The sequence below is a fragment of the Carassius carassius genome, chromosome 20 (genome assembly GCF_963082965.1).
Source record: "Carassius carassius chromosome 20, fCarCar2.1, whole genome shotgun sequence".
Taxonomy (NCBI): domain Eukaryota; kingdom Metazoa; phylum Chordata; class Actinopteri; order Cypriniformes; family Cyprinidae; genus Carassius; species Carassius carassius.
The window spans coordinates 12,067,950-12,082,284 of NC_081774.1; the positions used below are offsets into that span (position 1 = coordinate 12,067,950).

At 38.7% G+C, this 14,335-nt stretch overlaps 1 protein-coding gene across 1 annotated transcript in view; it reads left to right on the forward strand.

Annotated features, from left to right (window-relative positions):
• The window catches only part of LOC132096347 (BMP/retinoic acid-inducible neural-specific protein 3-like), a 111,429-nt gene that overhangs the window by 28,710 nt on the left and 68,384 nt on the right, over window positions 1-14,335 (forward strand). The window contains exon 2 of the mRNA XM_059501639.1: window positions 6,369-6,689. Coding sequence (XP_059357622.1) covers window positions 6,418-6,689 — 272 coding nt within the window. The 5' untranslated portion in view covers window positions 6,369-6,417. The remainder of the gene's footprint in view (window positions 1-6,368; window positions 6,690-14,335) is intronic.

The window sequence follows — 14,335 nt, forward strand, 5'->3', positions numbered from 1 at the left end:
ATTGAACAAATTAAAGTTGTTTTTATGCATATAAATATGTCAATGACATGCTGAAGTGCATGAAAACCAGCTATACATGTATTAGACCCGGAAATAACGTCTCTCTCTCTCTCTCTCTCTCTCTCTCTCTCTCTCTCTCTCTCTACTGTATAAAAAGTACATTATATATTATTATGTAAAGTATAATATTATACACTATAATATAATATAGTATTGTATAGTTATTATATCCAAGTTGTCTGTCTGGAACGCAGCATTAGGTTAACATCAAAAACGAGCGTGTACTACAATTACGAGTCATTCTATTAGGTGACATTTCAGCACTTGACAAACGGACAGCGACTCCTCTAAAGCAGCACTTAAAGCACAGCTACGTGATTGTTGGGAAACGCACGTGAAACAATTACGAACCATCATAAAATTACTCGTAGAAAACGATCTTAAGCGCTAAGATCAATCGTTAATATTATTAGGGTAATTTGGGGTTATTTTACTTTGTTACCCAAAAAAGTAATATAGTTACTGTATTCCGTTACTTAGTAACTCGTTACCCCCAACACTGCTGATGTGTGCAGATCTTCGTACTTGCACAATATAAACAAGTTGAGCTGTGGAACTTTAGTCTGGTTTTGATGGAAAAGTTGCTGTTTTTTAATTATCTAGCACAGGTATAGTAAATAAGACATTGATGAGTCTTAATTATCCATATGTTATTGTGCCTAATTCTGCAATAAACGCCAGTTATTGTGGCTGTTTACTTTGACTCTTCATGTGAATGTATTCCCTCTGTTGCCATTGGAGAACATCTGCTTATATTATTTCGCAGACAGTGCAACTTATTAATTTGCCATAATGTTGTAACACCTGCTGTAAAAGAAACTTGGAGAATTTGAAAATCACACACATGTACAGTTTGTAAAGGTATATACAGTAGATGTATATTAGTGCATGAGATAGTTTGCTAGGCCAATCACACGCACTTACATAGAGAGACATTTAAAACCCCTCTGCGACAAGGTATGGTTGAAATTGCTTTCAAATTAATGCTTTTTCGCGCCCGCATAATTGTTTTGCTGATTAACTTGCCATGCTTGCATGTTTTAATTAAACACATTTTCTGGATTTATGCCTTTTTATTTATTTATCTCCCATCTTACAAAATGGTCACCTGGGGCATATTTTTTGGTGAATTAAATGCGCTTTAATTATTTTCACAGGGTGAAATTGCTCATAAACATTCATACTTGGAGGTTTGTGGAGCTCAACCTTACTAAAAGTTTCGTGATCCTTCTTTTTTGTTGCTTTGTCAGTGACACTCACATTCTGGCAGATCGAATGCAGTAAACAAGACAGATGCAATAACGGTGATGCAAGAACTGCAAGATAGAAATGCTCTTGTTTCAAAGGTTGGCTCTCTGTATGTGGAAAAACAGCACACCCCGAGGTATCACTCTTTGGTTATTTTTTTTTTTTTTTTGAAAGTGTAGGAAATGTAGTTTGGGTCAGATTTTAAATGTGGTGGAAACTGATTCAAAATCAAAACTGTAATGATATTTTACAATCTTACTGTTTTTACTGTATTTTTGGCCTAATAAATGCAGCCTTAGTGAGCATAAGAGACTTCATTCAACTTTTGAATGGAAATTCACATATCCAGTCAAATAACAAATATTTTCCTCTCATATAATAAGGCATCTAAACTAAAATGATTTGGATCAGCAGCGTTAGGAAATTCACAGTATGCATTTTTGCTTACCCTTGTATTTCTGTAATGGGGCCGCAGGCTCACATGATGGTAAGAGTAAAGCAGGTGGTGAGGATTGCTGAGTAGGTGTACCCGAGTTCAATAGGACAGCCGGCCTTATGGTTAAGTCAGTGCACCTGCTTCCTCTGCACACTCAGCCTCCGTAAAAGTCCACAGCTGGATTGGACAAAATTTCTTGTTTTATTTTGAATAATGGATGAGAACACAGAATACTGGAGAACCAACCTAAATCCTTAACAGGTCTTCCTTGTTCTCCGACTTTCTATAAAATTTACAGTATTGGGGTTTTGAGAGCTTTGCCATGCAAACAGGTGTTAAATCAACTTTAAATCAGGAAGAGGTGTAGCGTCTATGTGAATGATTTAATTTGGGCTTTGTTATTTGAAAAGAGTAGAACAGCAGCTGAATTTTTGTCATATTAGGCCTTTATTGGCTTTTTACGAAGCAACTGCTCTGTCACTTTTGGATAACTGCCTTTGATGGGTGATTCTGCACCTGTGGGATCTAAGTGAAATTGAGTGCTTCTCAACATGAATCATGTTCCATGGTCACATACATACAGAAGAATGCACAGTGTGAATAATAGAACTTAGATGTTTTGAAAGAAACACACAGTATTTTTTTAGAATTTGGTGAGGAATTATGTGATGCAAGTATGTGTCCACAGTGTTCAGTGTCCATTGTGTTTATGAGTTTTTTATTTATTTATAATTATTATTTCGTTTTTATGTTTTTGTTGTTGCTGGTCATAATAAATTGAAATGGCTAAACCTTACAAGAAGTACTGTAGAATTTCCATCTGAATTGAAATGCCAAGGAATTTACTGAACTGCAATTCAAAGAAATGCATCCAGGGAAATTAGTGTTCTACCAATTTCTAACCATTTTAAACACCTATAAATATCATCGGCCTATTGTACTTTCTGTTTGTAAGGCCTAAAAACTGAATTTTCAAGTGAGGCATTTTCAAGCCAACATTTTATTTAGCTAAACAGTTAATTAAACAGTGAATTCATTTTAATTTCAGTTCATTTTAATTCTGCTTCCTAGATAGAAAAAAAAAACCCATTGTGTAATGGTTACAAGCTCAGGGATGAAAATAAGAAGGTTACTGGTTTGATCCATGCATAGTGTGACCTATAGTTCACCCAAAAATGTAAAAAATGCTGTCATCACTCACCAATGTCATTAAAAAACCAGTATTACCTTATTTTACTTTTTTCTATGGAACACAAAAGAAGATATTCTGAAGAATGCAGGTAACCACATAAGAAAGAAAGATGTACTGTACATTTTTGGGATGGCGTGAGAGTGAGGTGAACTATCCCTTTAAGCAAGAAACTTAATCAGGTTGTTTCAAAGGAGTGTGCCAGTGTCTACAACTCTGGATGAAAGTGCCAAATAAATAACCGTCTACTTTAAACACATTTAACACACAAGTTATTTTAACTGCCACATACAACAAAACAAAAGCCTCAGTGGAGCTTCCCGAGATGCTTCATAAAGTACAGTACATTAAAACCACAGAAGCTGCAGGTGTGTTATTGTATGAAAATAATGAAGTGTGATGAACAAGCATAGCAGGTTACCAAAATACTAGCAGGTGCACAGTATGAGTCATAGGCTCTTTTATAAACATTGTTCAGAATGTTGAAAAATTCTAAACAATTTTGAGAGCAATTATGATGATATTCAAGAAGAGCTATCCCAAATTTCCTAGAGCTTTATTGTGTTGTTTCATGTAAAACACTATGCAGATATTTAACAAATAACATATTCATACCATATTCAGCTGCAATTTCCACCTGCCAAAAAAAAAAATCCCATTCAAGACAGTATTAAAGTAGTGATAGCAAAAATATATGTCTTTTGAGCAAGTTAATAGATATACAATGTAGATAGATAGAACTGCTTTTGTGTTCCACAGGGGGGAAAAAGTCACAGATTTGTAACAACAGGAGTACATTTTCATTTTAGGTGATCTATTTCTAAGGACAAAATCAGCAAGAAAATTACAGCCTCATTGAGCAATTCACTGTTCTCAGGGCTTGTTTATCCCTCATAACCACAAAAAGCTGCAGTATCAGCGTGTCCTCAAGCCAATTTCTTAAAACCACTACATAATCATTATTTGATCAATTAGATCTAAAGCCTTCAGGTGAACCTCAGGCCCTGCAATGCTGATTTCCGAACAAGTGTGCTCTGCAGAACATTCTTGTATGCAAGTGTTGTGGCCATGTGATGTGTACTCGGTGTCCCCATTGCCCTATGCTAAATTCTAGATACTCGCAGCAGGAAAGGGTAAATATAAAGACACCTAAATTATGCAAGGTGTGCATGAAAATGTCAGGGCTAAATTCAGTATTTCTTCCATCGTCTCCCTGGCATTTCAATGTTTTATGCATTTTATAATTAGGTAGCTGCTCCAGAGGGAATGGAGAGCAATAAGAGCTGTCCGGGGTGTCACTTCTCAGACCCTGGCTTTTTTGAAAGGCAAATTTCAAATGTGAAGTCAATCGAGGCATTTGAGAATAAAACGTTGACTATACCTCTGTTCATCTACTGTTGTTGTTTAAACAGAATGTAATTGGGATGTGTAATACCAATGCTATCTCATGTCCAATTCGCATGTATTTAACGAGATGGCTAATTCGTACGAATTTGTATGACCTCACTCGTACGATTTTGTACGATTTGTCTAGACCCCAGTGACATGTAGGTTTAGGGGCGGGGTTAGGTGTAGGTCATTTGTACAAATTCATACGAATTGTGCAACTTGTAAAATGCATAGGATTTAGCACAAAACATATGAATTTTTATAAATGAGGTCATACAAATTCATACGAATTGGCCACCTCATAAAATATGTACGAATTGCCGTGAAATCAGGCTGGTTAATACACCTAGTTGAAAGCTGGCCAGTTTCAACTGTGGCAATGATAGCATGTGATTGAGTTACAAGAAGATGGAGGGAAATATATATAAACCAATATATACTGTAAATACACACAGGCAGATGACATGCAATGGCTAAAATCACATAAACACTTTTATCACCAACAATATTAGCGAAAAGTGCAAAATTATCATGCATAAAACATTTTGGAAGTTGCAGTAAAAAATGAGCAAAGAATTATATGAATGATAAAGGGCTAACCAAATTTTAGATGAAGCTGTTACTCTAATTTTGACAAATAGCACGACATTTACCTCTCTGAGGGAGCAGTTAAAACTAGACCTGAGTAAAAATGCATGCTGTGATGAATGTGCTCTGTGTACAGATGTTGTTCATCATGTACCACTCTTGCTTGCTCGCACTGTTAATTTAATTTATTATGTTTTGTCTCTAATATTTGCTTATCTGGTTTGGCATTTGCCATTTTTAACAATAATGTACAATAAAATGTTGGCATATTCTTAATGTAAAATACATTCAATTTTCTTATGTTGCTCTTCTAATACACTCTACAGAGGGATATCAACTTAAGGATTTTTTTTTATTATTATTATTTTTTTTTATTATTATTAATTTTAAAAATCCTGCAATTTGAAAAATAAAAGTAATTGTAGCATAACCGATTTAATATTTTTTTAATTGACTGACAACCCCTAATATTTAGTAAAAGTAATATTAACAATAAATACATAATAAAATAATAATAATATTGTATTTTCCCTTACAGAAACCGCAGAAATTGGCCACATTATTACAAGAATAAAAAGAAGAAAATGAAACGGGAAAAAAAGACAATGGTATACATTGCTATAAAGAACAAAGAAACAAAACGATGAAAGATATTTAAAAAAAGACAAAAAAAGAGTAGCACAGAATTGGATATATAAAGATGAGAGGCCATGAGAGGATGGCAGAGTATAAAACAAAGGAGATGAGAGAAGAAAAAAAATGAAGAGTAGAAGAAATATATTTTGCTGGAGGAATTGGCATAATTACATTTACTGAGTGAGGAAATAAGATGTTCTTTTAGGAAGCAATAGGGGGAAAACATGGGCAAATCAACTCTGGGTGACCTGATGGCCGTTCCTAGTTTAATGAATTGTGCTGAAAAAGGCTATACTGGGTAAATGAAATTATTACTGTACATACAAGGTCCTATATACACTCTATATGGTTATTAGCTGTTTGGAGACCTGTTTTATGTTTCATACTCTCTGTTCATCTCTAATTGCTTTAAAAAAAAAAAAAACTACCAATAGTCCCTTGCTGCATTTATAAGCGAGCACAAGGCAGTTCATACATCATTAGGAATCCAAACCCGCATTTAGTCCTTTAGAAAATTCATTTTCAGCACGCATTTGAAGAAGAAATATAAATGAATCTCAGTGAATGGAACTAATCATTTGATACTGTATGCACCGGTGCATGAAGGCATCACCTCCCACAAAGCCAGTGTCTACCTGCGCTTTACATAGTCAGTGTGAACTCATTAATATAAGCATCCTTTTTTGACATGCATGTCAAATAATTGCTGGAAATAATTGTTCAAGACTTAGGGTTCTAAATTGAGCACAAAGAAAAAATAAATTGTTATGTCAATGTTCATCATCAAAGCCTACTGTTCTTTTTCTCTTCCTGTGTGTTCAGGTCAAAGGGATTGGCAGAAGAATGCTGGCGCCAGGTGCCCAGGGGCAGGATGGCACTGTGTTGGCAGAGAGCTACAGTTGTTAGATGGTTCCTCTTGATGCTCCTGTGGCACTGGGCACCTCTGGGCCCACTGAGCTGGTTTCTGGCTCTGGCTGAGCGTCTGGACCAGAAGACCTCACCGTTCTCTTCTATCTCCGGCCGGAGCAGCGGCCAGCTGGACTGGCTCCTGTCTGATAAAGGGCCCTTCCATCGCTGTCCAGAATACACTGAATTCAAAGAACGCTTCCAACAAGGCTTCTCCACACGCTATAAAATCTACAGGTTTGTGCTGTGATTATTACATTATTAGTTGAAAATACTGGATGGATATTCAAAATTGACTTATTAGTGAAATCGGGTCCCATGACAGATTCAGAGAAATGGTGTGAAATTTGAAATAAAATGAACTCAGATTCAATCTAAAAACTCTGAAGCCATTTTTGTTCTTCTCAGATTCATTATTGGCCTACTGTTTCTTGGCTTTCTTGAGCAATAGTGATGAAGATCAGCAGAACAGTTCTTTAGTCTATTATGATTCTAAAAATTGTTTTCTTAAAAATAAGATTTTCTTTTGACAAAGAATTAGTTGCAGGGAGAGTATTTGTGTGTAAATTGCAGTGGTGCATAAATGATTCTAAATGTACAAATCAAACTTACTCAGAATGCAGACCATCTCTGACACAAATTTCCATTTTCCACAAATTGTTTTCCATTACATCTTTGCATGTGGGGAGAGAAAATCATGCAAAACAGTGAGATTGCTCATTTCAATGTTAGATTACAGAATAAGGGGGGGAGAAATCAGCAGAAAATGATAAAACAGGTTAAATGCACTTAACTACACTCTTGGTTGAAGATAAAAACTTCATAAAACTAGAAAAACTGTGAAAAAAAAGGTGTATGGATTTGGCAGTAACCAGAAGTGCTTTGCTTTCTGCAGAATAGTGTGGGTACAGATTTCGTGCAGACAAACTGACCTTTCGTCAGTCATGTGACCTGACAACAACAAAGCAGGAGAAAATGAAAAGATTCTGACGGCTCAGTTGTGATGAGGCATTGATCTGTTTAACCTGATGGTGCCCATGGTGTTGATATTGTTGGTGAGTGGACATGTAACCCAGACTCAAATTAGCATATTTGCAGTCTTTGCTCAAGTTAAATTGTCCAAAATATTTAACAATTAACCCACTAAAATTACATATTTAACTAAATATGTATGTGACTGAACAGCAAATAGAATAAAACTTCATGACAATGTAATAGTTTATTATAATGTTTATTATAATATGTAAATTATACATTTTATTATTCATATAAGTGATATGTAAATTATTGCAGCAAATCGCAACGAATGGAAAGTGTGTATACTGTAGCGCTGCAGATATTAAGCATCCAATCAGGAGAGATCACAGGCAGCAGCGCTGACTCCGCCTCCCTGTGCGCAGGGCAGAACGGAAAAAAACAGAGAAACAATACAGAGAGGAGAAACAGTGATTAGGAGAATTAATGGTGAAATACCTGAAAGAAAACCTAGAATTTCATTGAGAATCAGTTTATTGTTACAACTACACTGATTGAGAAGCGTTTGTTTAGATACTTACCTGGGTAGAGTTCCTGTTGATTCTGTAGATGTTAGGCTAAGCTAACACTAACGAAACTAGCGTGGTTCATCTGGGGAAATCTGGAAAGAGAGACAAACAAAAAAAAGTTAATTTACAGAGGAATCGGTGAGTTGAATGTTTAATTTGATAAATATGGCAAACAGTGTTTATGTACAGTATTAATGTGAGACTAAACAGTAGAAACTATGATGATTTACTATGTGTAATGAGTGATTACAATGTCAATTGTTGTTCAGAAATGTGCTAAGAGATGCTGATGTGAAGAGAAATCACTAAGGACATTGCCCTGTTGTGTGCAGGCCAGATTTTGCATGTATGTGTTTAGAAGTTGGATTTTCGTATTGTGGACTGCGTTCTTTGGTGTGGATGCATCGAAACGTGTAACGAGTGAAGGAAATAGATGGCGAGCCACCCGTGAAAACCGAACTTGGATCTACTTTTCTCATCTTTCCTTGGATTTGCGTCATTCCTGCAGGTCGACCATCTGTAGGAGTTCTTCTCTTTTTTTGACTTTAAGGATTGAGGTATCTTTTATTTCTTTTTGGGAGTGACATTTTCTGAAGACTAAAGGGGAAATTTCTATTTTTTTTGTTGTTTGGACTGAGAATCTTTGAACTGAAAATAATCGTTTGATTTGATAAGAGATCTATATCCCCTACATATTTTCTTTCGTTATTATTGTGGGTAACAAAGCACAATTGTAAATTTACTTTGTTGGTGAACATTTTGTTGAGAAATTGTCATGTATTTTGGATTGTGAAAAGATTGTTTTCAAAAAAAGAAATTACACTGAAATTAGGAAACGAAAGAGATACATCTAAACTAGTAAATAACTAATAAATCTGCCAATTAGGTGTAATTAAATTAGGTTAAAAAGCAATAAAATAAATTCTAGATTATAAGGAAACTCAAAATAGAAATTAACTAGCTGAAAAGGGAAAGGAAAGGAACTAAACGTCTGTTACTTTTCTTTTGGTTGATATTTTCTTGTATTTAATTTGGGTAATTGTTTTCATCTGCAACTAAGGTAAATTCACTTTTGAATTGTGTACAATTTATTTTCTTTCAAACATTGTTGATTCAAATCCATTATTTTATTTGTTTGTTGATACTTTCATTTATATATATAAAAGGAAAAAAGTCCATGTGTGTGTACCTCTGCCTCCTTCGACTCCTGTGTCTTCTGATCGGCCCATTGATCTAGTTTATCACAAGTTCTGCAAAGCAGGTGTTACATATATTTATGGCGAGCCAGCCAGGAGACAGAGAGAGACACACACATTAACCAATACCTTCAATTCTAGAGTTTCCTTTAAAAAAAAAAAAAAGACATTTAAAGAAAACGAAAATAAGAACTAAAGACAAGAGATAAGTGTAGGAATCAACCAAACTGAAAAAAAAACTCAAAGAGATGGACGTTATAGAGGAAAAGGGTGTAAAAGTCCCAAATGCAGTCCTAATCAGTGGCCTAACTGAGACTGAAGTGGATGAGGAAATATTGGACTTTGTAAAACAGTACGGGTCAATTAACAGAATCATCCCATTAAGTGATCCCAGCTTAGAGTCAAAGAGGTCCTTGATAGTTGAGTTCAACTCTGGACTGGCAGTGCAAAACCTTCAGACAGTGCTACCATATATCCAGCAAGCAAAGAATAATCCTGATGTCTCGTTCCATGTTACCGCTTTATCAAATGTCTATGTTGAGAGGCTGGGACGTAACACAACTCAAACTTACCTCAATGAGCTGAAAGAGCTGGCAAGTCGCAGTGGAGAGAATTTCGAGGATGTATTGAAGGGCATGTTGGCTCATATTCACGAGAGCGTGGTGCCAAACCCATGTCCTGTACCTGTTTCTTCTGCTGGTGATACCTTACCTGCTCATTCAGCAGATCCATCTTTGACTGAGTTCTCTCTTAAGCCGTCTCAGACGCCAATAAATGCTGCACGACATCACTCTGTTCCACAAGTGTCAGCCACAAGCCCAGAATCCCCGTCAATCACTGTCAGTGATTTAAACCCACCTGGTGTGCAGAAAGTTGTAGTGGAGCATCTTGTACGCACCAGTGACTTAGTCATACCTGGAAACTCACCGTTACGACTCCGTGTTTTCTCTGGGCGAACTCCCCATCCACCCAACGAGGTTGATTATGAAACTTGGCGCACTAGCGCTGAACTACTTTTCCAAGATCCAACAGTCTCCGATTTCCACAGAGTGCGCAGAATCTGTGAGAGCCTTCTTTCCCCGGCAGCAGACATAGTAAAATCTGTTGGCCCGTCAGCATCACCTTCAACTTACATTCAGCTTCTTGATTCTGCTTTCGCGCCCATTGAAGATGGTGATGAGTTATTCGCCAAGTTCCTGAATATATTCCAGAACCCGGGAGAAAACCCATCTGCTTACTTGCAACGATTGCATGTTGCGTTACAGACCACTATGCGCCGTGGTGGAGTCCTTGGCTCAGAGGTTGACAAGCATCTACTTAAGCAGTTTTGCAGAGGATGTTGGGAAAATTCCTTGATTCTAGAGTTGCAACTAGAGCAGAAAAAGCATTCACCCCCATCCTTTGCAGAGCTAATGACCTTATTGCGAACTGAGGAGAGCAAGCATGCTTCCAAAAGTGTACGAATGAAACAACATTTGGGAAGTGTTAAGCAGCGTGCCGTGATGCAGTCTCAAACGACCACTAGAGATGATGTGGCTCAATTTAATTCTGTTACTGCTCAGTTGGCAAGTCAGATAGCAGAACTCCAAAATCAGCTTGCATTATTAACTTCGAAGCAGTCTAAAGACAAACCAAACCCCAAGTCAAACATGGTTAAGTCCTCAAATAAGCAGAGTACCATCAGTCCTAAGGAAAAAACCAAAGTTCCAGACACATCCCAGACAGCTAGACCAAAGCCAGGTTATTGCTTTAGGTGTGGAGAGGATGGGCACATTGTCAGTTCTTGTTCCAATGACCCGAATCCAGCCTTGGTGTCAGAGAAGCGGAATGAACTTGCAAAGAGACAGCGTGAATGGGACTTTCGTAATAGCAGTACTAAGCCCCAGTTAAACTGACTGCAGTTCCTGTTGCGGGACGAATGGGAACTGGGATTGATTCAGGGTGTCCCAAGTCTGTTAGGGCACTGTCAGCCCGAGCACAAGTGAAACCACGCCAATCTGTTTTACCTAGGGGGTTAATTGGAGCAAAATGCACTGCACAAGTAGATGTTGCAGGTGTGATGTGTGACTGCTTGCTTGACACTGGTTCACAGGTCACTACCATAACAAAATCCTTCTACAATGAGAATCTGTACAATAAGCCGATAAATTCCTTAAATGATCTTTTGGAAGTTGAGGGAGCAAATGGTCAAAACGTCCCTTACCTCGGTTATGTTGAGCTGATCATCACTTTTCCCAAGGACTTTGTGGGAGTTGACACAGAGGTACTTACCTTAGCCTTGATTGTCCCTGATCTTCCCTCCACTTCTCAGCCTTCAGTGTTGATCGGCACGAACACTTTGGACAACCTGTATAAGGACTTTTCACAACAAGAGACTCAATACTTTTCTCCCACTTATGGATATAAGCAAGTGCTTAAGATGTTGGAGATGCGCCTGAAGCAGAATGTAGAAGGAAACGTGGGATTAGTGCGCGTATCTGAGAATCATTCACAGGTGATTCCAGCCGGCCAAAGTGCAGTCCTCTGTGGAGCAGCCTCTGTTGCCGGTTCACATTTAGACAAGTGGGCAGTTGTGGAACACCCGTCTTGTTCCCCTCTACCTTGTGGTCTGATCGTCAAGACATGCATGGTCACACTTGGAGACAACAGACATTGTTATGTGCCCGTTGTAGTTGCCAATTCTACCACACACGACATTACAATTCCTCCTAGATGTGTGGTTGCTGAATTGAAGGCGATCCAGTCTGTGTGCTCTGAGCAGTCCGACCATGGGAGTGTAGTAGAACCCATTCCAACATCTGTTCTCGAGTTCAACTTTGGTGATTCACCCATTTCGCCAGAATGGAAAAGCAGACTTACAAGGCGGCTACAAGAAATGCCAGAGGTATTCTCCTTGCATCCTCAAGACTTTGGGTGCACCGATAAGGTCAAGCATCGGATCAATCTTGTGGATGAAATGCCCTTTAAACATCGGGCAAGGCCTATACATCCGGAGGATTTTGAAGCAGTTAAGAAACACCTTCAGGAATTACTCAATGTGGGAGTCATACGGGAATCTCAATCACCTTACTCTTCTCCCATTGTGGTAGTCAGAAAGAAGAGTGGCGACATCCGGTTATGCATTGACTATCGGAAATTAAATCAAAAGACCATCAAGGATGCGTATGCACTCCCCAAACTTGAGGACACATTCATGGCTTTAACGGGATCTAAGTGGTTTTCAGTACTTGACCTAAAATCTGGTTATTACCAAATTGAGGTCGAAGAATCTGACAAGGCAAAAACAGCTTTTGTATGCCCGCTAGGATTTTATGAATTTAATCGGATGCCACAAGGGGTCACTAACGCCCCAAGCACCTTCCAGCGGATTATGGAAAAGTGTATGGCAGACATAAACCTTCGCGAGGTCTTAGTGTTCATAGATGACATCATAGTATTCTCCAAGGATTTGGAAGAACATGAGGAAAGGCTGACTAGAGTCCTAAATAGACTTAAAGAGTATGGTCTTAAACTTGCTCCAGAGAAATGCGTCTTTGCACAAACCTCGGTTAAGTACCTCGGCCATATAGTGTCAGACCAAGGAGTGAAAACCGATCCCGATAAAGTAGCAGCTGTCAAAACCTGGCCGGTTCCTAAAAATTTGAAAGAACTCCGTTCCTTTCTCGGATTTGTTGGATATTACCGACGTTTCATCAAAGATTTTTCCAAGAAGGTGAAGCCTTTAAATGAGTTAACTTCAGGGTACCCCCCTACTCGGCGGAACTTTAAGTCAGTGAGTAATGTCCAGTACCGGAACCCTAAAGATCTCTTTAATGGCAGATGGACAACCGCTTGTCAGGATGCGTTTGAATTAATCATTGAGGAGCTCACATCTGCACCGGTTCTGGCTTTTGCAAACCCCAGGCTATCATACATCCTGCATACCGATGCAAGCACATCAGGTCTGGGTGCCGCTCTGTATCAGGAGCAGGATGGACAAGTTAGAGTTATCGCTTATGCGAGTCGGGGGCTTTCGAGCAGTGAGTCCAAATACCCTGCCCATAAATTAGAATTCCTGGCACTTAAATGGGCAGTGGTAGAAAAGTTCCATGATTACCTTTATGGAGGCACTTTCACAGTGGTGACAGATAGTAACCCCCTTACCTATGTTCTTTCTACTGCTAAACTTGATGCAACTGGGTACAGGTGGTTGGCTGCACTGTCGACTTACAATTTCACCCTGCAATATAGATCCGGAAAGCAGAATATTGACGCTGATGGGTTGTCTCGTCGACCCAACGAGAAGCTTCCGACTGATGATAACTCTCTGAAGGAACAAAACCGCATCCTTAATTTCACTGAACAACTTACCAAGAATTCGAATGAGCATGAACTTAGTGATGATGTGGTAAAAGCCATCTGTGAAAGTCGTCTTATCCAATGGCCAGAGTGTCCGAATGACTTCCCTCCTGCATTTGTCAGTTCTTTGGCAATGCAGGAAACCGCTGTACCTGACGCTTATGTACAAGAGGATCAATGTGGAGGACTACCAATCATTCCTCATCTTTCTCAGGCTGAAGTTCAAAGCGCTCAATTAGCCGATCCTTGCATCCGAGAGGTTATTGCCCAACTTCAAACTGGAGAATCCCCTTCGAGTACTGTAAGGAATGCTCTTCCCAGATTGCCTTACCTCCTCAGGGAGAAAGACCGCCTTGAGTTACTTGATGGAGTCCTATACAGAAGAAGGAACTTTGCTGGGAAAACTATTTACCAACTTGTCTTACCTGAGAAGTTCCATCTAGATGTTCTCAAATCTCTGCATGATGACCTCGGACATATGGGTGTTGATCGTACCTTAGACCTGGTTCGAAACAGGTTCTATTGGCCCAAGATGGCCTCAGACGTTGAGCACAAAGTTAGGACCTGTGGTCGGTGTATACGAAGAAAGGTTTTACCCGAAAAAGCTGCACCTCTTGTGAATATCTCTACCACTCGTCCTTTGCAACTTGTGTGCATGGATTTTCTGAGTCTAGAACCTGATCAAAGCAACACCAAGGATGTGTTAGTAATCACTGACCACTTTACTAAATATGCACTAGCTATGCCCACCCCTAACCAAAAGGCCAAAACCGTTGCAAGGTGTTTATGGGAGCAGTTCATTTGC